Source organism: Myotis yumanensis, unplaced genomic scaffold (genome assembly GCF_028538775.1).
Source record: "Myotis yumanensis isolate MYYU_CA2020_CCGP unplaced genomic scaffold, mMyoYum1.0.hap1 SCAF_15, whole genome shotgun sequence".
NCBI classification, from domain to species: domain Eukaryota; kingdom Metazoa; phylum Chordata; class Mammalia; order Chiroptera; family Vespertilionidae; genus Myotis; species Myotis yumanensis.
Genome location: NW_027223766.1, coordinates 42,689,440 through 42,715,213, shown reverse-complemented (window position 1 = coordinate 42,715,213; position 25,774 = coordinate 42,689,440). Strand labels below are relative to the sequence as shown.

General features: G+C 35.1%; 1 protein-coding gene across 3 annotated transcripts in view; it reads left to right on the top strand.

The window, feature by feature from the left end:
• VPS13B (vacuolar protein sorting 13 homolog B) overlaps positions 1–25,774 on the top strand; it is a 607,742-nt gene that overhangs the window by 337,264 nt on the left and 244,704 nt on the right. For all 3 annotated transcript variants that reach the window (XM_070391987.1, XM_070391986.1, XM_070391988.1), the window contains exons 31-32: positions 12,910–13,113; positions 23,394–23,520. In XM_070391987.1, the coding sequence (XP_070248088.1) occupies positions 12,910–13,113; positions 23,394–23,520 (331 nt within the window). The remainder of the gene's footprint in view (positions 1–12,909; positions 13,114–23,393; positions 23,521–25,774) is intronic.

Below are 25,774 nucleotides of genomic sequence, written 5' to 3'. Positions count from 1 at the left end.
CCAAATAGATGTTATCTGTATCTGGTATTAAACCAGCTCTAAATCCACTTTACTATGTTTTCATCAAGTTCATATTTCTATTAAAAAATGTATCTTAACTTAGTCATTTACACATCTTACAGCATCAAGTTCCATAATATTGATGCTGTCTTCTCATTTGTTATGGTAATACAACCAAACAAGGAAATGGGTTTGGCTTGGTTTAATTTATTTGTAATTCATACAACTCCTAATATTCTATTCTAAATTCTCAAAATTTTTCTGATAAGTGAATAATCATTTTTTTGATTATTTAGATCAACATCATAACTAATTTTTTTACAAAATTGAAATAGCATTTTATCTCTCTGTATTCTAGTATGTCTCTTAGTAATTTCTCTGAGATCAAACATAGGTTCGTTGGTCATATCAACAAATTTTTCAATGCAGTGCATGTTTAGTTATTGCATTTCTTTTGAACCTATTTCTAATGAGTTGAGAATTGTTAGATGTAGCGTGGCATACTTTCACATTGACCATACATTGTGTACTCTATATATATTTTTAATTATCTTGCAAATATGCCCCATTTATTACATTAGTTAGCAAATGAGGACTTTCCAGCTCAAATCTGGCTCTCAAAAGAAATTTCAATCGTTGTACTGTTGATATTTGGCTTTTTGACTAATGAGTTTGCCGACCACTGCCCTATAGTAATAACAGTAAGCAGGTGTTGTTTTTATTGATATTAATTGATATTAATATCATATTAATTAAAGTTACCACATTTGCTCCCAAAGAAAGCCTATATAGCTAGGCAGCATTATCCTTTACAAAGGAAACTGATAGTTACTGAGTTAATTGACTTTTCCATTGATACATATCTTGTATGGTAGACTAGAATTTAGATGTAACTGCGACAGTAAAATTATGCTCTTAATGCAGTATTACTATACTGTACTTCCCTTGACCACGGGACCCTAATGGTAGCCACCTGTCTTGCAGATGTTTGCCATTCATTATAGAATGCACCGGACCAGAAATGTAAGGGGATCCTAGGAAGCCTAGCTCCTTCATTGCAGATATGATAAGTACACATACTGTCCTTTGTGAATCAGATATGCTACCGAATGCATATGAAGCATAAAATAAAACTGAAGATAGAGCCCTGCAGATCACAAATATTGACAGGCAAACCAGAGTAAAGAATCTAGTAAAGGGGACTAAAGGACAATGGAGGGAGTGGAGCCACACAAGCTCATGGAATAAAATTTCAAGAATGAGCAAGATTGTGATAATAACTTCTAATATGTAGTAATCTTTTACTCTGTGTCAGATATTGCTTTGCGTGCATTAACACATTTGACTGCCCTCAATGACTTCACTTTCAGACAAATGAAGTGAAGAACTGACACTTTAATTTGCCCAAAAGCACCCAGAGGTAGGTGGCAGTGTTAGACTTGCGCACCTCAACAGTAAGAGCACATGTAGTCTGTGCTCTTCTCCAGCATGCTATCCTGCCATCTTGAATTGTCAAATGACCAGGAAGGTGAGGTGAGTTAATGCCTGAAAATCATCCATTGGATCTGGTCATTAGAAAATTAATTGCGGCCCTAACTGGTTTGGCTCAGTGGATAGAGTGTCGGCCTGTGGACTGAAGGGTCCCAGGTTCAATTCCGGTCAAGGTCGTGTATCTTATTTGCAGGCACATCCCCAGTGGGGGGGTGGGGGGGGGGGGTGTGCAGGAGGCAGCTCTTCGATGTTTCTCTCTCATTGATATTTCTAACTCTCTATCCCTCTCCCCTCCTCTCTGTAAAAAAATCAATAAAATATATTAAAAAAAGAAAATTAATTGTGGTTCTTTTCCAGGAAAATTTCAAAAAGTAGGTAGGGATGACACTTGATTGTTCTTAGTTAGGATAGCAAATAGAAATACTGCAAACAAACAAGTTTCTGGTTAAACGGGAACATAAGGAAAGAGTGGTAGCTAGAGTGGGATGCAGGGCTTAGGGGGAGAGTCCGTCTCTTTTTTACAGGGACAATAACTTGAACATATTTTTAGCCTGAAGTGTAAAGATACAGAAGAGAAAATGAAAAAGCGATTCAGTGAAGCTCCCATTGGAAATGACTGGAATAAAGGATATTTGTTATGTATTCAACTTTTATGAAATAAAATGCTCTCATGTGCCAAGCCCTGTGGCTAAGTACACGGAGGTGAGAAAACAGGAACCGAACCAGTCTTTAATGGTAAAGTGAACTCAGGGAGATCTTGACCTCTCCTGGAAGAGATGCTTCCTCTACACAGCCTGGGGAAGGAGGCAGGGCAAGTGTTAATTTCTCGGTTTTACAAATGACAAAGCCTTTGATTTATTGGTCTTTTCCTACTCCCTCAGTGCAGATAGCAGAGATAAAATGTTCAAATCAAAGAGATGTGGCTAATGCTCTGAGTGTCAGATGTGGTTTTTAGAATCCATAAGGATGCTAGTTTAGATTAAAAAAAGGAAAATAACAAAGAAGGGAGAGGGCATATCGTTGCATCTCCCCAGGTGATTCTTCTGCACGCTGAAGATGAGAGCTCTGCCCTGAGTCATTGGTCATGAGGACCACTTGGGTCTCAGCCTGATGGTCAGCCATTTTTTTCCCCTGTCCCACTTTATTCTCAAATTTACTGTTACTTTTGGATTATTGGTGATAAAAATGTAGACATTTAATTTAATCAGGGTATATACATTTTACTTCTTTGTACATTCCTATTTTCTGGCTTGTTGAACATTTTTGTAGATCTCAGTTGAGTTGTAAGTAATGAATTTTACTTCTTTACAGTGAGCTCCCGAGATATGCCTATTCAGCACTGAGCAGTAAATGGTTCAACATGAGCTGTTCCTTATGTAAACATACAAAAGGCCCGACCCAGACTAAATCAATTTAAAAAGGAAAACATTAAAGCTATGTTTCCTGTTATATACTTAAAGTCTTCTTTAGTTCCTTATGATTATATTATTGACCAACTATTGCAGACTTTAGTTTATCCTCCTACACCACCTGCTGAACAATTCCTATGGTATGGGAGAGGAGTTTCGGAAGGGCAAAGCAATTACAATTATAACTCCTACATTTTAGCCAGTAAAGCAGCTTTTTGTGTTAAGGGTAAGGAAATTATGGGCATCTTGACTCACCCCCCTTCTTGATTTGAATTGCTAAAAGGTTTTAAAGACTGCAGTAAGGAGGGAGAGGAAAGTTCCATAGAGCTCTTAGATGTATGTGAATTTGAGACAAAATTTCATTCCTACTGATGATATCAAACATTCATAGGAAAAATTTAATTAGGAAATGAAAGAACATAAAGCTTTTCTTACTAAGGTATTTTCATTGTAATTTTTAAGGGGACATTGTTAATATTGGGTATTTTGGTCCTCACTGAACTCATAAAGTTCTTTTCCTATGGTTAGTTCTATTACAATTCTTGGCTCTAATGATTTTGCAGTTGTTCCTTGTGCTTTGAGAATGTAGTGCATTAAATCAAAGCCCTCTTAATAAAGTATACTTTCATTTTTGGAATTGTAGTCAGATTGTATTTTACTTTTAACAAGCTATTTAAGATATAATGTTCTTTGCTTAGAAAAAAAATAGCATTTTAAAAGTTGTAAAATCATTTCCAGCTTTTGAAAAAAAATAAATATAAATTACTTTCAAATCTATGTCTGTAACCATTTATGCATTTATACCTTTAAAAAAAACTCTAGTGTACCAAGATATGTGAAATATATCTTTCAGAAGACATCTTGCTCTAATAGTGCATAATAAAAGTTAATGTAGGATATTTGAATGAAAACATTCTGAATATGTTTTCTTAATTTGGTATTGAAAAATAAAAGTGCTTAGAATCTTATAATAACTGGCATTGGTTTTAAAACAAAATGGGCATATCTTTACTTTAAAGAATAAAGATTAGTTTATATTTCAAGTTGGGCAAAATTCAAGTACTTTTTGGATAATGAAGTAAGTCAGTGCACCACTTTATGTTTTCTGACTTTAAAGAATTGAAAGTAAGTCATAGGAATCGTGTAATAACAGAGAATAATTAGATATTATTTTCGGGTTTGAAAAAGTTATCTTGTATTTATTTTTATCAGAGAAAAATCAAACCTACCTTGTAAATTTTGTAATATTAGCTAATTCTTTAAAATATAGTTAATCTTTATATTAACCTAAACTAATAAGCCAAATGGCCTATCTTTATTATTTGTAAGTTATGTTATACTTGGGAAACTGTATGCAGAGGAAATACATTGATGTTTTTTGAATTTGATATCTCAGGAGGCTAAAAAATTGTTGACAAAAGTGTGCTTTTTTAAAGATGCAAGTGTGATTTTTAATTGACCTAAATTTTCCATGATGAACTGTTTCTTGTCTTAGAAAGTAAATGGTTTATTGCATACTAACCATCATGATATTAAGACCTTTCAGATGGATTAAAACAGATCTAATTAGAAGATGTGGGTAGAAGTCATTGAGTTTGATTAATTACATTGAGGCTCATTGGTTCTCTGCTCAGGCTTTTTTTTTTTCCCAAATGCTAATGTTTTGAGGGTATAGCTCAATAGTAGAGCATTTGATTGCAGAATCCTAATGTGTGTTTTATCTTCCACTCTCTTTCTAGTCATTTCACTTATGTTTAACATTTTTTTAATATATTTTATTGATTTTTTTACAGAGAGGAAGGAAGAGGGATAGAGAGTTAGAAACATCGATGAGAGAGAAACATCAATCAGCTGCCTCCTGCACACCCCGCACTGGGGATGTGCCCGCAACCAAGGTACATGCCCTTGACCGGAAACGAACCTGGGACCCTTCAGTCCGCAGGCCGACGTTCTATCCACTGAGCCAAACCGGTTAAGGCTATGTTTAACATTCTATACAGAGACTGAGAAGAGAATCGAAGTAGCATGACTTTTAAACACTTACTGAGCTTTTTATGATGTGGCAAGTTCTGTGCTAGGCTCTGTATATGTTATCTCACTTAATTTTCATAATTAAGAAAGAAACTCAGGTCTTTCCTTGCGTTTGACTACTTGTGCTACTACCTAATTTCTGTCCCCTTTTTGCCAGAGGAGAAAATGCTAATTTGCTCAGCAAGCCATGGCCACACCCCTTCACCCCCAAAGGCTGGGCCTAGCATAGACCCCTGACACTTTGAGAAGAAGACTTGTCTGGCTGGAAGCCTCTGCAGCCTGATGGCTTTCCTTCCTTCCATGCCAACCACTCAGTGCCTCATGGAGGTTTCTGGATGTGCTGCTTTTTCACACCTTTGGGTCTTAGAACCTGTTTTTCCTCAGCCTGAATACCTTCTTCATTGTCTGAAATGAGACTGAACACCTTTCAAGATTACTTCCTCTTTACCAGCCCCCCCCCAACCCCACCCCCACCCAGATCTGGTCAGGTGTCTCTCCTTCCTGTGTGCTTTTTGTTGCATTCTATATATAGTGTTTTATGGCATTAACTGTTTTGTAATTGGCTCTAAGCTGTATGAGGTCGGGACCTTTGACCCAGTATCCCTAGGGCCTGTCACACTGCAGAGCATGCAGTGCCCACTAAGTATCTTTGAAAGAATGATTGCAGTTAGCTCAGTGGAGGGAGGACTATTTAGATAGAAAATAGGGTTTTTTATTATTTTATTTTTCAACTAGAGTTGAAATTGAATATTATTTTGTATTATGTTTCATATATACAGCATAATGGTTAGATAATCATATAATTTACAAAGTGATTCCGTCCCCCAATATTTCAAGCACCCACTTGGCATAGTTATTACAATATTATTTTACTATATTTCCTATGCTATACTCTACATCCCAATGACTATTTTGTAACTACCAATTTATATTTCTTAATCCTTTCACCTTTTTCACCCAGCCCCCCAAACAACCTCCCCTCTGTCAACCATCAGTTTGCTCTCTATATCTATGCTAGTAAGTCTGTTTCTGTTTTGTTTGTTCATTTATTTTTCTCTTTAGATTCTGCATATAAGTAAAACCATATGGTCGTTGTCTTTGCCTGATTTATTTCACTTAACATAATAATATTTTCTAGGTTCATCCACATCCTAAACTTCTTTTTGGCTAAGCAATATTCATTCTTTCTTTTGGCTAAGTACATACCACTTATCTATTGATAGGTGCTTGGGTTGTTTCTGTACTTTGGCCATCATAAATAACGCTGCAGTGAACATAGAGGTGCCTGCCTCTTTTTGAATTAGTGTTTTGGGCTTCTTTGGTTATATACTCAGAAGTGAAATTGCTGGGTCATAAAGCAGTTCCATTTTTAATTTTTTGAGGAAACTCCATACGTTTTCCATAGTGGCTGCACCAATTTGCATTCCCACCAACACTGCACAAGTGTTCGCCTTTTTCCACTTCTTTGCCAACAATTGTTTGTTGATATATTGATAGTCATTCTGACAGGTGTGAGGTGGTATCTTATTGTGGTTTCAGTATGCATGTCTCTGATGATTAGTGACTTTGAGCATGTTTTCCTATGTCTGTTGGCCATCTGTATGTCCCTTTGGGGAGGTGTCTTTTCAGGTCCTCTGCATATTTTTTAATTGGTTTGTTTGTTTGTTATTGAGTTGTATGATTTATTTATAAATTTTGGTATATGAACCCCTTGTCTTCTCCCATTCAGTAGTTTGCTCTTTCATTTTGTTGATGCTTTCATTTTTGCTATGCAAAACTTTTTAGTTTAAAGTAGTTCCAGTTATTTATATTTTCTTTTGATTCCCTTGTCCAAGGAGTTTTAGGGAAGATACTAGTATCGTGTTGACATTCTTGACTAAGGTGAGTAATAGGGAAGAACTTGGTTGCTTTTCAAACCAGTTACTACATTACCAGCAGTTTTATACTGTCAGAATATAGTTTTATAATAAAAGCCTAAGCGACCGCTACGACTGAATGACTGGAATGACGGGTCGACAGTTGCTTTAACACACACTGACCACCAGGGGACAGATGCTCAACACAGGAGTTGCCCCCTAGTGGTCAGTGAACTCCCACAGCCAACCTCCCGAGGTCCCTCCCCCCAGCCAGCCAACTTCCCATGTCCTCTCCATCCCCTCCTGCAGTCCCTCTCCACACCTCAAACAGCCGGCCCTGAAAGACCCCAATCAGGACTGGGTGAGACGCCCCAATCTGCCCCAATCGCCGGCCAGGCAGAGGGACCCCACTCGTGCACAAATTTGTGCACCGGGCCTCTAGTAGTTTTAAAATAGTCATTTTAAAAAAGAGAAGTAATATTATATTTGGTAGAAGATATGAGAGGACAACCTTTATATTAATCCCATGGTGAAATGGATTAGAAATGTCTTCTAGGGACAATAATAAAGAGGAGAGATTTTTTCCCCTCACAATATTGTAAATTTTTGTTGCTATAAATCTTTCTAATATCCTCTTACTATCTGTTTAAACTCCGCCACATCATACTTATGTTTTCTTTTTCATTGCAAATATAGTTTATTTTGCCTTCTCTCTTTATCTCTTTATTTTCCTTGAATGCTGGAGGTTAGTCTATTTTTGGCTTTGTTGATCTCTGCCTTTAAAAAAAATTATTAATTTTTGGTCTTATTTTTCCCCCTGTAATTTTTATGTTTACCTCATTAATTTTGAATCTTTCTTTTTTGCTAAAACAAACATTTTAGCAATAAAGTTCTCGCTTATTGCCACTTTATATCCTATAACCTGTGATTCATAGTATTTTGGTTTTAAGTATTTCTTACTTTTTATGATTTTTTGATCAGTGAGTGACTAAGAAATATGCTTTTAAATTTCCAAATAGGCAGTTTTGCAGTTCTCTTTTTAAATAAAATATTTAACACTGTATTAAGCTCAGAGAACATAATCCATCTGATACTAATTCCCTGAAATGCTTTGAGGCTAACTTTTTTGCCAATCAGGTGATTTATTGGTTTTTTATAGCTGTTTCTGTGTGCTTGTGAAAAATGTATATTCCCCAGTTTTTGAATACTGTATTTTATAAATGTCCACTTCATCAGAATTACTTTTTAAAATTTTATGTATCCTTAGTTTTTTTTTTATTAAGTTGTGCTTAATTGATCCATTTCTGAGTTAAGTGGGCTGAAATTTTCTACCATGTTTGATATATTTGTTAATTTCTCCTTGTAGATCTGTCAGTTTTTCTTTCATATGGTTTTTTTTTTCCATTTTTAAACCACAGTTTGTATTCAGTACTCTACTGCACCAATTTCGAACATAGCAAAGTGACCTCTTTTATGTTTTGAGTTTATATTATCACAAATAAGTTTAGAATTGTCTTAACTTTCAGGCAAATGGGATCTTTTATATTCAGGTAGTAATTGCATATTTAATAATTTTTCCCCTTAAAGTCTGTTTTGTCAAATGTTAATATAATTACTATAGCTCTCTTTTGGCTTCTCTTTCCGTAGTACAAATTTTCCTGTTTTTGACACTTAGTCTTCTTGTGCACTTATGTTTTAGGTATATTTCATTTAAAAAAAAAAACCACACAGAATAAAACTGTGATTTGTTAAATCCAATCTGACAGCTCTATCTTTTAACTGGGAAATTTAAATCATTTGTGTTTACTGGGATTATAGTTATATGTGGATTCATTCTTTTTATAAGTTATTTGTCCAAATTTTTCTGATCTTTTCTTATTTTACATTCTAACTTTAACTCCATATCTTGGTTATTGTGAATAATGCTACTATGAACATGGGAATGCAGATATCTCTTCTAGATAATTATTTCCTCTGGAGATATACCGAGGAGTAGGATAGTTTCAGATGGTAGTTTATTTTTAATTTCTTAAGGAATCTCCATACTGTTCTCCAAAGTGGCTGTATCAGTGAACATTCCCACCAACAGTGTACAAGGGTTCCCTTTCCTCCACATCCCACCACCATTTGATATCCATTGTCTTTTTGCTAGTAGGCATCCTAGTAGGTGTAAGGTGATGTCTCATTGTGGTTTTAATTTTAATTTTCCTGGTGGTTAGAGATACTGAGCACCTTTTCATATACCCATTGAACATTTGTATATCTTTGGAAAAATGTGTATTCAAATCCTTTGCCCATGTTTAATTGGGTTATTTTCTTTTTAATATTGAATTGTATGAGTTTCTTCTGTATTTTGGATATATGGTTTGCAAATATTTATCCCTATTCCAAAGGTTGCCTTTTCATTTTGTTGACGATTTCCTTTGCTTTGCAGAAGCATGTTACCTTGATGTAGTTCTAGTTGTTTATTTTTTATTTTTGCCTCTGCCTTTGGTGTCACATCCAAAAATTCATTAACAAAACGATGCCAAGAAGCATACCCCTATGTTTTTTTTCCAAGTAGTTTTATTGTTTCAGATCTTGTATAACTTCTTGCTTTACCATAGTACGGTATCAAAACCAGGAATTTTACATCAGTCTGATCCACCACAACCACATTCAGATTTCACCGGCTTTATGTTCACTCATTTCTGTGTATGTGTGCATAGTTCTGTGCATTTTGTCACATATGTAGAGTCAGGCAGCCACCAATACAATGAACATACAGAACTTTTCTATCACCAAAAGGCTTCCTAGGAGGGCTGTTTTTAATCTATTTTTTCATGGTGATGTAGTCCTTCGTGACACCAGCTTTATAAGCAAGGTCTCCTATTAAGTAGATTTATCACCTTGGGTGGGCCTTGAGCTTTATCTCTTCCTGCACAGTTATCAGAGCAGAAAGCTGGCTTTGGGCGCTTAGTTGTTATTAGTGTTGCTGGTTCACTCTTTTGGAGGGATTTTACAGCTTCTGATCATTGTTGCCAGCTCTGAGATGTGTTTAAAGTGATACTTTAAATTGTTTTCAGCATTTTACTTGTTTCAGAAGAAGGTTCATTCAGGGTTTCTAATATTCCATACTTTGGAAACAGTTGACCCTGGAAATATTAAAGAACACTTATCTTTATTGGTTTCATTGTAGTTTTTTCATAATTAGAAAAGTAGACTTTATTATATCTTGGTGCCTTTTTATCTAAGATTAGTTGATGATTAGATATGCTATTTATTCAGAACTTTTAAAGATAATATACTTAAAGAATGTTCATAAAGTTTATAATGGACCTCTTAAGAATAGTTTAATTTTCAGGCATATATTTTATTTATCTCTATATTAGTCTTAATATTGAAATAACTCAAGCCCAGAAAAGTTAATTTCTATAAGCTCATGGCCAATGGAAAGTGAGACCCAAGTTCACATGAATCTTTTGCTTACCCATTCTCTGCAACTTGCATTTAAATGGTTCACAATTAACTTTTAAGTTGGATTTACACACCCATACACTGTATATTTCTCTGAACTTTCAAATCAGCTTAAAAGGACAAATATATAACTTAATTTCAAAAGCAAAGAGAAAGAGAAAAACTCTCCAATCTTGTTTCTTAGATAGTTTGAAAATTTTCAATTAGCATGGTTAGAAGTATCTGGCTATTGCTCAATATATATATTTTTCCATTGGGAAGAAGAACCTGTGGAAAGTCATGTTTTCCACAGATGGATGACGGGAGGAATAAGGCCAAGACAAAATATGGGGAATTTGAAGCCTAAATGAAAACCACTGATGACACTCAGTGTTTTTGTGGTTGTAATCTTCTGATTATGCCATTTCTCCATGTGCCCAGGAAAACAGAAAGCCTGATGTTAATGCTGGACTAGGTTGCTTTGTCTGTCTTTTATTATAGCACTAATTGGTGCTAATAGAGCACTAATTGTATTTTCAAAAATACTTTTTTCAAGGATTCTTAAAGTAGTTCACCTTCAAATATGTTTAAGGAATTTATTTACATTGTAAGAAGCACTGTCTAGAGTAAAATAAGTAAATGCAAATTTTTTATGGGGAAAACAATCTAGGGAAATAGGTGAGGCCACCAAATGCCCAAGATAACTTAGGATTTATGTGGAACTGAATCAAAAGTTTCCTGTTTAAAGACTATGTGCTTTCTATTGCCATGGACAGATTAGCTTCTTCACTTGAGATTTGTAAAGATTTGTGTCCGTTAAAATCACTGAATTAAAACAGCATTTATTGATTATGATATATTGGAGAAGACTGACAAATCACTGTGATGTTATTGCACTGCTTTATGTAGAGAGACCTTAGGAGCACAGGTAGGGTTATGAGCCCTATTTCTAATGCAGTTATTGTGTTCATGTAAAACTTTAGGCCACTTTTCATTGCATGCCCATTTCTTGATTGTAATGTTTCTAAGTTAGAGCCACGTTTGCCTGTTACCTTAGGAATAAAATGCATCCATTTTTGTTTCTCTGGTTCCTGCTCTGGCTTCTTGACCAATGCCTGTCTGTTTCCCTGTTACTTTATTGTAACCCTCTCTGGTATCTCCCCACGTGATCTGCCTGCTCATTTAATTCAGTCTTCTCCCTGCTCCTCTCTTCACTTGAATTCATTAGCCTCAGCCCTCATCCTGTTTGGTCCAATGCATGCCATCTCCACTCCTGGGCAACTGGCCTAGACACCCCCTGTCTTAAATGTCAGTGATCAATATTTGACCAACTTCCTGGCATGGTCAGACCCACACTATTTACTTAGCCAAGGCATCATCTTAATCATATTTTTTACCTTCTTTCTGCAATTTTCACACTAGGACTCAACTTTCTCACCCCCTCCGTTAGTTTTATTAGTGTTCAATTGATGTAATTCATTTAATTGTATTTTTTATAAACCTGCATTTGTAGGTTTTTAACGTATCTATATTAGTAAAACTATTTTCATTCACTATGTGATTTCAGGGTTCTTTTTACTGGTTGACATTTTCTTGGAGCCCAAATATTACTTTCCTTTAGATAACTCACATTACAGTATTTGTGAGCCTACAAAATTAAACAGTTCAAAACTCCCATAAAGTTAGGTTGAGCTGGCTCCTAAACCTTCCCACCCTACCATACTGTCTTGCCATTTTCATTCTAAAACATTCATGAAATATTTAACCATTTTCTTCCTCTAATTTAGCTTTAAGCCACTGGTAATTTTATTTCTTCGCTGAGCATTGGGTCCAATAAGATCAAAGTCCCAACTCTATATGGGCCAGCCTCACAGTGTTTCTACATCAGTAAACAGTGTAGTGTTCTTAACAATTTATCTATATGACAGTTGGGTATATAAAGTATCAAAGCCAAGAAGCAAGGCTCTAAGACTCTTCCTAACAAGACATCAAAAGGCTGAGGAAAGTGCATGATAGCATTGGGAAGGAGACTTGCTTTTGAGTCAGAAAACTTGTATTTTGAGTCACAAAACTGCCACCTACTATCTGGGTCACTTTGGCTAAGTGAACCTCTCTGAATTACTTTCTCTTTAATAAAAATGGAGATGATGCCGAAACCGGTTTGGCTCAGTGGATAGAGCCTCGGCCTGCGGACTGAAAGGTCCCAGGTTCGATTCCGGTCAAGGGCATGTACCTGGGTTGCGGACACGTCCCCAGTGGGAGACGTGCAGGAGGCAGCTGATCGATGTTTCTAACTCTCTATCCCTCTCCCTTCCTCTCTGTAAGAAATCAATAAAAATATATTTAAAAAAAAAAAAATAAAAAAAAAAATAAAAATGGAGATGATAATAGAACCTCAGCATCTCCAGGATTGAAATCATGTGTGTGAAAGTTCTTAGGAAAAAAAGTACAGAGCTAGGAATAACTAACTCCTTATCAAGTAAGTTACAGTAAGTGATAGGTTTTTGGATACATTTTCAAGTCATAATTTGTGGTGACTTTTCAATACATGCCTCATAGATTTGATTAACCCAGTGTATGCATCAGTAACCCAAAGGGGAAAAAATAATGATTATACTATGTTAGTGAACAAAATAATCATAGAAAATTGACATTACCTATGTACGTTTTTTCCACTGCCTTTACAGAAGAGCCTTGAACTTAGGAATTCTTCGTGACCCTGGATCGGAAATTGAAGATAGACAATACCAAATAGACCTGCAGTCTATCAATATTGGTACTGCGCAATGGGATCAACTAAAACCGGAGAAGGAAACTGGCACAGGAGGGGTGCTAACAGAGAGCGAAAGGAATTCTCAGAACCCAGCCCTGGAATGGAATATGGCCAGCAGGTAGGAAGTGATGGAGAAACTTGCCCCACTTTGTGTATTTCCTTGCCAGATCAGTTGGTGGTATAATCGTTAGCATGCCCAACCTGAAGGTTTTAGTATTACTTCTGCACTGCATGGCAAACATAAATATATTTTGTAATTGAATTTCATGATTTTACTGGAAATCTACTAGTCCTATTATTACACTGTAATTATTGCAAATTTAAGATTGTGTTAGCATTTTTTTAAACCTTGCTATTTGCTGAAAGGTTCCACTTCAGGCTAAGGTTACATTCACATTTTCCCTTGAAATCCATTGTATTCAAGGTCAGATTTTGTTTTAAGTGTCTGCTTTCTGCTTGTAATAATAAGAGAAGTGCTTGCTTTGGCAGCACACATAATAATAAGAGGAGAAAAGCAAAAATGACACTGGTTGGTTATTCAAAGTTCATTTTAACCAAAGGCAGGTATGTTCACAGAAAAATGTAAAATGGAATTAGTCCTGAATGTAAGCTGTAAGATTTGTAGAACCACTGCCTTCTTACCTGGGCTATTTGAGGTTCTCATCAGAAGGACAGAATTGTTTTCTAAAAGAAGGTACTGGTCATTAAAGATACTTTTATATTGTAAAAAGTATACATTGTTGTAAACAGTTTTTATGATGTAAGAAAGTGTTAGTTATTTTTCACTGTTTTTATTTTTAATTTATATGATTCAATAACATCTGTTGCTGATAACATACCATGTTGATTTGTTAATTGGATTTCTTTAAAACACTGTGTGTAGACTTTGTTGTATGCCTTTTGCAATGGTGATTGCTTTGGGTTTCTGTTCCTTTAACACCAAAACTATATTTATCCAAGTCTTGGCATTAATAATAGTGATAACACCAATAATCCTATATAATAAAGAGGTAATATGCAAATGGTCATTACACCGTGTTGCATAACGACCAATCAGCAGGAGGGCGAGGCAGCGAGCTCTGTCCTGCTGCAGAGAGCGGTGGTGGGCGGGGCGGCCAGCTGAGGCAAGCGGCAGCAAGCTACTTGCGCACGGATTTGTGCGGAGGGCCACTAGTAGATTATATAATGCTTATCACTTTACCTAATTTCACAATAATGTTAGAGGTAAGAACTGTTTTCCCTAATTATGCATGAAGTAACTAAGGCCTAGACAAGATAAGTGGTTTGCCTAAAACCAAATACTACCTGGTAGTCTATACCCCTAAAAGGCTCCTCATTTTCAGGTGCCCACACTCGTTTCTGTCATTATGTGCTCTATTCATAATGAACTTCTCTTAGCTTCTTTCAGACAGAGCATCTCTTGTTTTTAGGCTTTCGTATGTGATTTTCTCTTTGCCAGGAATTCTCCTAACCCACCCTTTTCATTTGCCTCCTCAACTCTCAGAGCAGACATCATGTTTTCCCCGAGCCCTAAGGAGAGACCATTAGGTTCCCTTATGTGGACTCTTATGGCATTTAGCATATTTAATTCTAAGTAAGACAGTTATCTAATTTTCTAGGTCCTCAGGACAGAGATTGTCACCATCCTTTCCATTGATTCATTCCTAACACTAAGTGCTTTCATGCTATAAAATGAATAATTATAGCCCTTCATTGACAAGTGATTAAGTGTGCCCCTAAGGAGGAGTAAAAATATTCTCCTAAAAAATCTTACACAAATGACCCAGGTACATTCAGGAGAGAGGTGCAATCATTGAGCCAACAGCAGGTGACAGTCTGGAAGCTGGGGGAAAGCATGTTTTAGTCCTGAAGGGAGGATCTTGGTGCATACTGCACATCCAGCACACCAGTCCTGATCTCTAAACATCACATGATTCCACCAGGATCAAGTTCCCTCATTCCTCCACTTCACTCAGTTTTCAGATTTAGATAGAACCAGCTTAAAAAACTTCCAAGTCATCATTTCTTCAAAACCACAAAGTCTGTCATCAACAAAGAAGATCAGCCTAATTTTCCCAGGAAACTTTATGACCATCTAGCCCTAACTCAGCTATATTTCTCCTATTCTTTCCTCAGTTTATTTAATAAACAGTGTGTGTGTGTGTCTCTGTGTGTGTATGTGTGTGTTTTAATTGATTGAGTTGAAATTCACATAACGTTAAGTTAACCATTTAAAGTAAACAATTCAATGACATTTTATTCATTCATAATATTTTGTAAACACCACCTCTATCTATTACCACCAACTCTATCCAGTTGCAAATATTTTCTTCCCCCCAAACTAAAACCCTTTACCCATTAAGTAGTTTCTCTGCATATTTTGCCTTCTTCATGGCTCCTGGCTGCACCAATCTGCTTTGTCTGTTCTGGATATTTCATGTAAAGTAACTCATGTAATACATGACTTTTTGTGTCTGACTCATGCACTTAACATAATGGTTTGGGGGTTAACCCACTTTGTAGCATGTGTCAGTACTTCATTGTTTTTCATTGCTGAACAATATTCCACCATATATAAGTACCATCGTTTCTTTTCCATTCATCTTTTGGACATTTGGGGTGTTTCCACCTTTTGAATAATGTTGCGATGGACATTTGTGTGCAAGTACCTGTTTTTAGATATTTGGGATATATTCCTAAGAGCAGAATTACAAGTTATATGGCAATTTTATGTATAACTTTTTGAGGAACTACCAAATTGTTTTTAAAAAAATGGCCTAACCATTTTGCATTCCTACCAGCAGTGCTCAAGGGCTCCAGTTTCTCCACATTCTCATCAGCACTTTTATTTATTTTTTAATTTTTTTTTTATTATAGCCATCCTACTGGGTATGGTTTTGATTTGCATTTCCATAACTATTATTGATGTTGAGCAACTCTTAACATGCTTGTTGGCCGTTTGTGTGTCTTCTTTGAGAAAATGTTAATTCAAGTCTTTTGTCCATTTTTTAATTTGATAATTAATTGATCTTTCTTTTTCTATTGTTCATATCTAAGAATCTATTGCTAATTTCAAGATCTATGTTTTATTCTAAGAGTTTTATTGGTTTAGCTCTTGTAGTTAGGTTGTTGGTCCATTCTGAGGTTGGTTTTTGTTTGTATGTTTTATCTACGGCATGAGGTAAAAGTCCACATTTATTCTTTTGTATGTGGATGTCCAGTTTTCCCAGTACCATTTGTTGCACAGACTGTTCCATCCCCATTGAATGTTCTTGGCACCTTTGTCAAAAATTAACAGACGTTTGAATGTCCAGTATAAGTTCTGGAATGTTGTTTATACTAGAGAAACAAATTAAAATAAATTTTAACATGTGCATTTCTCTTACAGAGTTCAGCATCCAATCAAAAAGACAGGCTAATTAATTAACTACTAGAGTGCAGTGTAGAAAGTACTATGATAGATATAATTGTAGGATACTTAGGATTACAGAAGAGCTACATCAAAATCAGGGTAGATACATTTTATGCACATTGTATAACCAAAACCAGGGTTCAGCTGCCAGCTGCCATGAAAGCCAAACTTGTGAGACAGGGCGTGGGAAAAGGAAAGAGGTTTATTCAGGTGTTGGCCACCTGAGAAGATAGGGGACTCTTGTCCGAAGCCCTTCTCCACATCTCATTACTGGCAGAGATTTTTATAAGGAGGCAGAGGGAAAGCAGAACAAAGAGATCAAGGGAAAAGTTCTAGATGAGCACATCACAGTTAATGCTGGTAAGGACGTAGAAGCTAGTCCAGTGATGGTCTGGTGTGCATCCTCCTGGTTTTACCATTGAAGGTCAGCAATTCTTCTAGAACTGAAGGTTGGAGTCTGTATCTTACAAAGTTAGTTCCTGGGATTCTTATACAAACATGCTGGTTTTCTACAACATATTAGGCAGAGTCAGCATTTACAGAAACAGTGTCAAAAGAATGGTGGGGTGGGCTTTGATTCCCATCTGTTACAATAGGACATCTCAGGCTAGTAGATGTGACAGACACACAAACAAATCAAATGACCTAAAATCAGCGTAGGAACAGAAATAGAGAGTTTAAAGGAAGAAATGAATTATTAACTCTACAGGTGGTTTGTCAGTAAAGGTTCACAGAGTATACAGCTTCTGAATTTGTTTCCACAGAGTATACTTATAGTAGTAAGTGGCAGGAGAGCGGAGGGAGGATTTTGAATTAAGAAAGCAGGTAGATCAAAAAAACTAGGAGTATGGCCCTGGCCTGTGTGGCCCTGTTGAGTGTAGTCTTGTGCACCAAAAGGTTGTTGGTTTGATTCCTAGTCAGGGCACATGCCCAGGTTGTGGTTTCAATCCCCCCGCTGGGGTGTGTGCTAAAGGCAGCCAATTGATGTTCTATTCTCAGATCCTTGTTTCTCTTTCTTCCTCTCCCTTCTCTAAATATATATATATTTAACTGCAATAATTATGAAATAAATATACACTTTTTTAAAAAGCTAGGAGCATGAAAATGTGACATGTTTTATTCAATTCTGAATATCCAGACATACTGTCATGCTTGGTACATAATAGGTGCTTAATGAAGATTTGACTGAGTTAATGAGACATTGAATGATTAGATGATTAAGTAGAACTAACAAATCAAATGACTGGATGGGTGTTCCTGATTAAGTAATTCTGATGAATGTCTCTTCAAATGAAATAATAAATTTTAGATCTGATTTGGCTTAGTTCTGTTGATTAATCTTGACAGAAATATAAAAGGAACCTTAATATAATTTAAAAAAAAAAAAAAGATTAAAGGTATCAGAGGTAAAGTTCCAAAGGTAAAAACGTTACCCAGTGAAGAATAATTTGTTCCCACCCCAGACCAATATGAAATGTCAACCTTTATCACAGTTTTTACTCATTCCTCATGAGTACATTACTCACATTTTTACTTTAATAATAATATATTTATATGTGTACTTTGTGGAGATGGGAGCAGGAAAATTAAATATAAAGAATCATCAAATTCTAAAATGTGTAGATCTTCTGCTTCCCAAATCTTAATTTTTCAGCTGAGGAATTAATCAAAATTCAGTGAGGTCAGGGGAACCACTGTTAGTATTGTAGCATAAAGACCTCGTTTAAACTTAACCAACTTTAAGAACCTGAGAAGTAAGAGTCTCAAAGAGGAAGAAGGCTGATCAGTGAAATGTCACACTGCTCAACCCTCTTGATCATGTGATGGTCAAACACTTTGTGGCTCCCCAGGGAATCTGCGAAGCCAGGCCTGACCAGTGGCTGTAGAGACCTGGGAGGCTCTTGCCCCTGTGTCTGGGGTGAGCCTGAAGTTGCTGTTGCTCAGTAGGGCCAATGGTCAGGAAAAAGAGCTCATTACAAAGCCAGGAAGAGTGGAGATACGCTGGAACCTGTCAGCACCTCCGCATCAGAATCTCACGCATTTAAAACAGCATGACTTTAAGGGTATATTGGCTACCATTTCCTTTACACCTTCCAAATCCCATACAAATTTCTCTCTGAACTTCAAACCATTCTTATTAGCAACTTGTTACAGAATAAAACCACAAGTGAGGAGGTTTCTTGGCTTATACAATAGCACTTAAAATAGAGCTAAGTGCAGAACCCTGGTTTGCTTCCTCTTAGTAAAAATCAACTACTTTTCTTTTTCTCGATGCTCTGACCCCTTACACTTAATGCTAAAGTTCATTGTTAATCACTTTTTTTCACCTTTTTCTCTTAGCAACCATTTTTACTACATCTGGGCTTATTTTATAATATGAGGAAATGAAGTGTTGAGAACTAAAACAACCTATACTGATGTCTGCCATATGCAGGTTACACATTCAAATCACTATTGCTGTTTCACATGGTGATTAGTCCTCTGGGTGTGTGGCAATGGGGGATGGAAAGTTTATTTTGTAATTTTGTTCAAATGCCCGTAAGCCTTAATTCTCTAAATTAATGTTAATATAATTTTCCTGTTTATATTATTTAAAGATTTAATTTGAATAAACTTAGTTATAACTTTACTTAAAAAAAAATAAATCATTTAGTTTTTATCACAACACTTTTTATTTGTCCCTATCATTCTACCTGTGTTTGATTTCCCTGGGTAATTTTTCTTTCAAACTTCATTGTCAGAGAAATAGTTTCAGCATATTCATTTGTTTAAATATTTTGATACACAGGTATCAATTACATATACTACTCTGTAGGCCTTTCCTACCTCCCCCCTACATAGGATATTTTTAAATCATTGTTACTATATTTACTTTTAGCAAGTTGAATTTGAACTTGACACATTCCTAAAATCAGTTGTCCTATGCTTCACAGGATTGATAACATTGGACTTGTGTTGACATTAAAGTCCCTGAAGCATATATTGTTGGCTTAATTCTGAGAGATTGTGACTATTTCATTTGTCTTTGATCTCTTATTTTTATTTTTTGAAGTAAATTTATTACCCAAATGTTCACAGGAGCCCTTGCCTGTTTGATTTGTGATTAATCATGTATGAACTCCTTCAGGAATTGAACCTGAAATCATTAACAGGAATGTGGCATAAAAGCATTTTCTTTGTTCTTACTATTTAACCTGAAAACCATTACCTTTTTTTTCTTCTCTTTTCAAAAAAAAAAAAAATGTATTGATTGATTTTAGAGAAAGGAAGGACAGAGGGGGGGGGGGGGGCGGGAGGGAGAGGGAGAGAAACATCAATTTGTTGTTCCACTTATTTATGCATTCATTGGTTGATTCCTGTATATGCCCTGACTAGAGATCTAACCCACCCGCAACCTTGGTGTAATCGGGAGGACACTAACCAACTGAGCTACCTGGCCTGGGCCAAACCCATCACTTTTGTCTTATTAATTTGTGAAAATATCAAACTAATACCTAAGCAGAATTATATAAGTTAGTCTAAGTCCCATACATTATTGATTAAAGGCCTACTTCAATTGTATTATTTTTTTAAAGAGAGATTTTTATATATTTATTAATTTTTGCTTTCAGATGTGCTGTTTGTCATTTTTTATTCTGTATTTTTGGTGTAATATGTTGGAAGCCTTAGTAATGTTTTCCCTAGTCTTTTATATGATGTGATTTTTGAAGTAGGGTTCTTAAACTGCTTGAATATTACCCATAAAGTCAGACCCAAATGTACGGTGGGCAGAAGAACCTTAATGTAAATATGCTGAGCCCCCAAAAAATGACCACTGACTTCCTAAACACATATTTTCATGAGTGCATGTGGCTTATCATTATGCCTTCTTGATTAGTAACACTCTCAGAAACCATACTTTTCCTTACTTGCAATCTACTTCTCCCAAAGCTTAACAGAATGGCTTTTGTTAACACATATGATTACTCCCTGTTATTTGATTTGCGCCTTATGATTGTCAGTGTTTTTTGTCCTCAAAGAGGGTTTTATAAGTTTCTTGGGCTTAACCCTCTATGTTCGATGATAGTACAAACACTGTACTATTTCTTTGTTTCTGTGGACAATGTAAAGATATATTAAGTCATTGTCATATTAGTGTATATCAGAGAAATATTTCTTTTGAATCTCTTCTCTAGCTTATTTTAATATATTTTATTTATCATAAGTAAGTAGCTTTTTCAGCAAGATGTGTCTAATTGTGGATTTTATGATATTTATCTGAACCAGGAATCGTGCTTCCTAAATTTGTGTATCCCTATATTTCATCAGTTCTGAAAAATTCTCAGTCATTATTTCTTTAATATTATCACCTTTTCTTTCTTTCTATTCTCTCATTTTGGAAAGGCAATTAAATATGTCAGACTTACCTCTTTACTAGTAACTTAAGCAAATCTGAAGAACTATTCATCTATTATATATTTAATTTTAAATACTGTATTGTTTTACTTAATTGTTTTTCAAATCAGTTTTGCCTTTTTTATTCATGTTTTTATTCCATCCTATATATCTTTAATAGTTTTAAACAAATTGATTTTGTTGTCCCTATGTGGTAATTACATTATCAGAAGTTCTCAACAATGAATATGATGATGAGGTTGACTTCTCCCTCTTACTAATAAGGAATAATTGTTTGTGGGGCATAAAAAATAATCTGTGATTAGGAACTTATCTTCACTGGTCTTTGTCCCTGAGAACCCTTTTTGTCAGTTTGAGGAAATGTTCTATTTCTGATAGATACTCAGTGTTATCAGAGGTGTGTTGCCACTTTTATATAAATTACTCTGAATAGGTGTTTTTGGACCAACATAGGTAATATAAATTAGAGCTATGAAACATGGTTGAAGGATCACTCATTATTTCCTATATTTTCTAGGGAGATATCTGTTTTTGATTTTTTTTTTCAACAAGTTCTCTTGCCAAGAGAGGCAAACTTCCTCATTCGTCCCCATTTCTGATGGGAGATATTTTTCTGGCACTTAAGGGCCCCAGGTTCAGATAGCCAGCTCATTTCAAAGTCCTGCCTATCAGGGATGTGAGAATTAGCCTGAGGTCTCAATATGGCCATTAAAAAATCTATTCCCTTGGTTTACTGAAAGTGGTTAAGACCTTGAAGTCATTAAAAATGTCAGTATTTTGAATTTTGCTTCTCTCTTTTGTTATTTTAAGACTAGACTATTATCTAGTAAAATGGTGGTAAAATTTAATTCTTGTTGTAGTTATTTTTGTGTTGCTTTTTTCTTTAAAATTCATCCTTGAAAATATTTTAATCTAAAAAAGATATTTTTAAAATGTGTATTATTACCTCAAATACTGAACAGAGAATAACACAAAAGTTAGCACTGTGTTCCAGAAAAGTTATAGTTTTATAGGACTGTTGACTTTTTAAGCTTTTCTTTTTATTTCCAAGGTCATAGGTCTTTTAAAGGTTGTATAATTGATTTAATTCATCATATAATGGAGAATAACTTATGATACAGAAAAGTGCTTTTTTTCATTAGTACTTTAGGTAATGTTTGCTTTTATTTGGTTCCTTGCCATATTTCCCACTTTAAGGTATTTTTAATAAAAGGTATATATTAGCACTCCCCTATGAGAGTATATCACCATCGTACATGCTTCTCACATTGGTCACTTTATGGAATTTGAGCTATTAGGCTATAATTATCCTGAGATCTCAGGATCGCAGCCTTTTCTCTGTATTCACAGATTTTAATACTTCTTCCTGTTACCCTCTGTTCACCAGATCTCTTAATTCTTTAAAATTGACTTTCTTAAAATCTAATACGTATGTGCCACAGAACCAGATGATCCAATTTTCTTTTCTGGCAGACACCATATAAAGCTCTGCCCATTGCGAAATTCAACAAGAGATACTAGTAACCTCAAGACTCCACTGGAAAAGCAAGTGGAAAGACTTGAGTTTCTCTGACCTTTTCATGCGATAACATGTCAGTCACTGATCTCAACTTTATCATTTTATAATATAAAAGGAATAATAGGAATGTATTTATGAGGAAGTTTAAATTAATGGTTCCTTGGAACTTTTGGGGCATGGCTTGCTAGTAAGACATATTGTATTATTTCATAAAGTGAAAACTAAGAATGTGAATAGTAGACCTAAAGATCTGTACTAGCACAAGCTTTGGTTTCTTAATAAGGTTTTCTAATTTCATCCTCTACCACATTTGCAATACTTCCTTTGAAATTATTAGCAGTTTTTAATGTAGGGTAGAAATGTCATACTAAATAACTGATCAAAAGTGAAAATATACAAAGAAGAATTAAAACAGAGGCCAAGTACTGCTCGGGTATCAAGTTCCCTCCATTGCCCAACTGTGTTATCTTTGTTCCTGAACCTCCTTCCTTAGAGGTAATATGGGGCTAACAATGCTCCTTACTCTACATACAGTTTCGTTGTGAAGCAGCATTTAGTATCAAACTCAGAAGTGCCATTCCACATGCTTTAAAGGCAGTAATAATCAATGAACAGAGGACTCTTAGAGCTAAAAAAAGAGGCCAAAGATTAAGAGGATATACTTGGGAACCTAGTGAGATTGTTAAGAGGACAGTTGTCAACTAGAAGGTCAGTAATATAAAATATAGGAAATTAAAAATTATCACAAAACAGTGAGAGTATTGGTAACAAAAAAGATATTAAGCTATTTGTAAAATAAGCAGAATTAAAAACAAAGTAATTTTTTGAAAAGTATTAGGATGCAACTAATATTAAATGACTATGTCTGAATATCTCAGTGGTTTTTATATCCTTTATAAATCTGAAGTTAAGTACTGAAGTTACAGAACTATGACTATAAAATATATAAAGAGGCACTCCCAAAATAATGTGATTTTGTCATACATGTTGTATTCAAAGACTTGTACAAATTTAATGAAACTTTTCTTGAAAAATAATGCAATGGCTAACAATTCTGTTCTTTATGTTTTAGCATACGGCGGCATCAAGAAAGAAGAGCAATCATGACTCCCATTTTAACAGATTTTTCTGTCCGAATAACTGGAGCACCTGCCATCATTTTCACCAAAATAATTTCTCCAGAAAATATGCACACTGAGGTCAGAGCATAATTTAGATCTCATTTTAGTCTGAATAATGGAGCAGCTCCTCTTTGTATGTTAGGGGTTTTCATATTTTCAGAGCACAGAATATTAAATTAGCTTGTTAATAAGTTACTGTTGCAGCTATTATTGAGCACTTTCTAGTACTCTTCACTTATTTTATGTAATAACTTGTTCAATCCTCATAATAATTATATTTGCTTCTATTGTGCTCAGTTTACAGATGGGAAAACTGAAGCATAAAAAACTAATCCAAATAACTTGTCCAAATGTTCACAAGTAGTAAATGGCAAGCATGCTTTGCACCCAAATGGTCTGGCTTCAGACTAACACAACCTGTACAACCTCTTTCTAATGAAAGCACCAATATTACTGACAGATAATTTAGAGTTCTCAATTGGATTACCTTACACAGTCTTCACAACATCCATATGAGATAGATATTACTAGTAGCCATGTTTTATGAAGGAGGAAACAGCAAAAGAGATTAGGTTACTTGACTTGATCCGTGTTAGCCAATTATTGGTGGGTCCAGGTTTCAAGCCTGATCACTGTGTATCAGTGACTCCTTGCCTAGAGCAGAAATGTAATAATAATGTGGTTCATCATAACTTTAAAAAATTCTTCATAGTACAAAAATTCCGAAAATTTACATGGAACCACAAAAGACCCCCGAGTAGCCACAGGAATCTTGAGAAAGAAGAACAAAGTTGGAGGTCTCATACTACCTGACATCAAAGTATACTATAAGGCCATAGTAATCAAAACAGCATGATATTGGCACAATACCAGGCATATTGATCAATGGAACAGAATAAGAGCACAGAAATAAACCCACCCATTTATGGTCAATTAATACTTGACACAGGAGGCAAGAACATACATTGGGATAAAGACAGTCTTTCAATAAATGGTGTTGGGAAAATTAGACAGATCCATGAAAAAAATGAAACTAGATTATACCGTACATAAAACTCAAAATGGATTAAAGAGTTAAATGTCAGTTGTGAAACCATAAAAATCTCAGAAGAAAACATAGGTAGTAAACTCTGTGACATTTCTCTTAGCAAGGGAACCCTCATGCATTATTAGTGGGAATGCAGATTGGTGCATTATGGATTTTCCTCAAAATATTAAAACCTGAACTGCCTTATGACCCAGTGAATGACTTCTAGGTATATATATCAGAGAAAACCAAAACACGAATTCAAAAGAATGTATGCATCCCCATGTTCTTTACAGCATTATTTACAATAGCCAAATTTTGGAAGCAGCCTAAGTGTCCATCAGTAGACGGGTGGATAAAAGAGCTGTGGTACATTTACACAATGGAATACTATGCAGCAATAAAAAAGAAGGACCTCTTACCCTTTGAGACAGCATGGAGGGACCTGGATAGTATTATGTTAAGTGAAATAAGTCAGTTAGAAAAAAGCAAATACTATATGATTTCACTAACGTGTGGAATCTGAAGAACAAAATAAATGAACAAACAAAATTTAAACAGATTTGATATATACAGAGAACTGATGGTTGCCAGAGGAAAGAGGGTTGAGGGACTGGGTAAAAAAGGTTAAGGGATTAAGAACTATAAATTGGTAGTTATAAAATAGTCACAGGGATATAAAGTACAGGGAATATAGTCAATATAACTATAATATTGACTATGTGTGGTGCCAGGTGTGTACTGGAAATATTGGGGAGGGCACTTTGTGAAGTATAAAGTTACCTGACTACTGTGCAGTATGCATAAAGCTAATACAAAATAATATTGAATGTAAACCATAAAAAAAAGAAAACAAGGTTCTTCATAGAAATTTGTTATACTGAAAACTTCATAAATTTTGCGATCACTTAAAGGCAGTTATTATGAAAAGTTCAGAGAAATTAGGTACAAATTAAATATAGTAATCCATGCTACTATAACTTTCCATTCTTTCCCTGAATTTTTTATAAACAATATTTTTGTATATGTTATCTTATTTGATATTTATAATAGCCCTATACAGAAAGTTAGGTTAGATATAGTGTCTTTTATATCCACGGATGTTATATAAAAATTAAATCTAATATCTTACAGTTACTTAGTAACACAATTGCTCTAAAATACATGAATATATTCCTTTTCATCATTACCTGAGGAATAAAATAAGAATTCTAACTATAATGAGTAAACACAAGGTACTTGTAGGGAAAAGGTTTTTTAACAAAAAAAAAGGGGGGGGGATAATCATTTTCGACATGCTGTTCT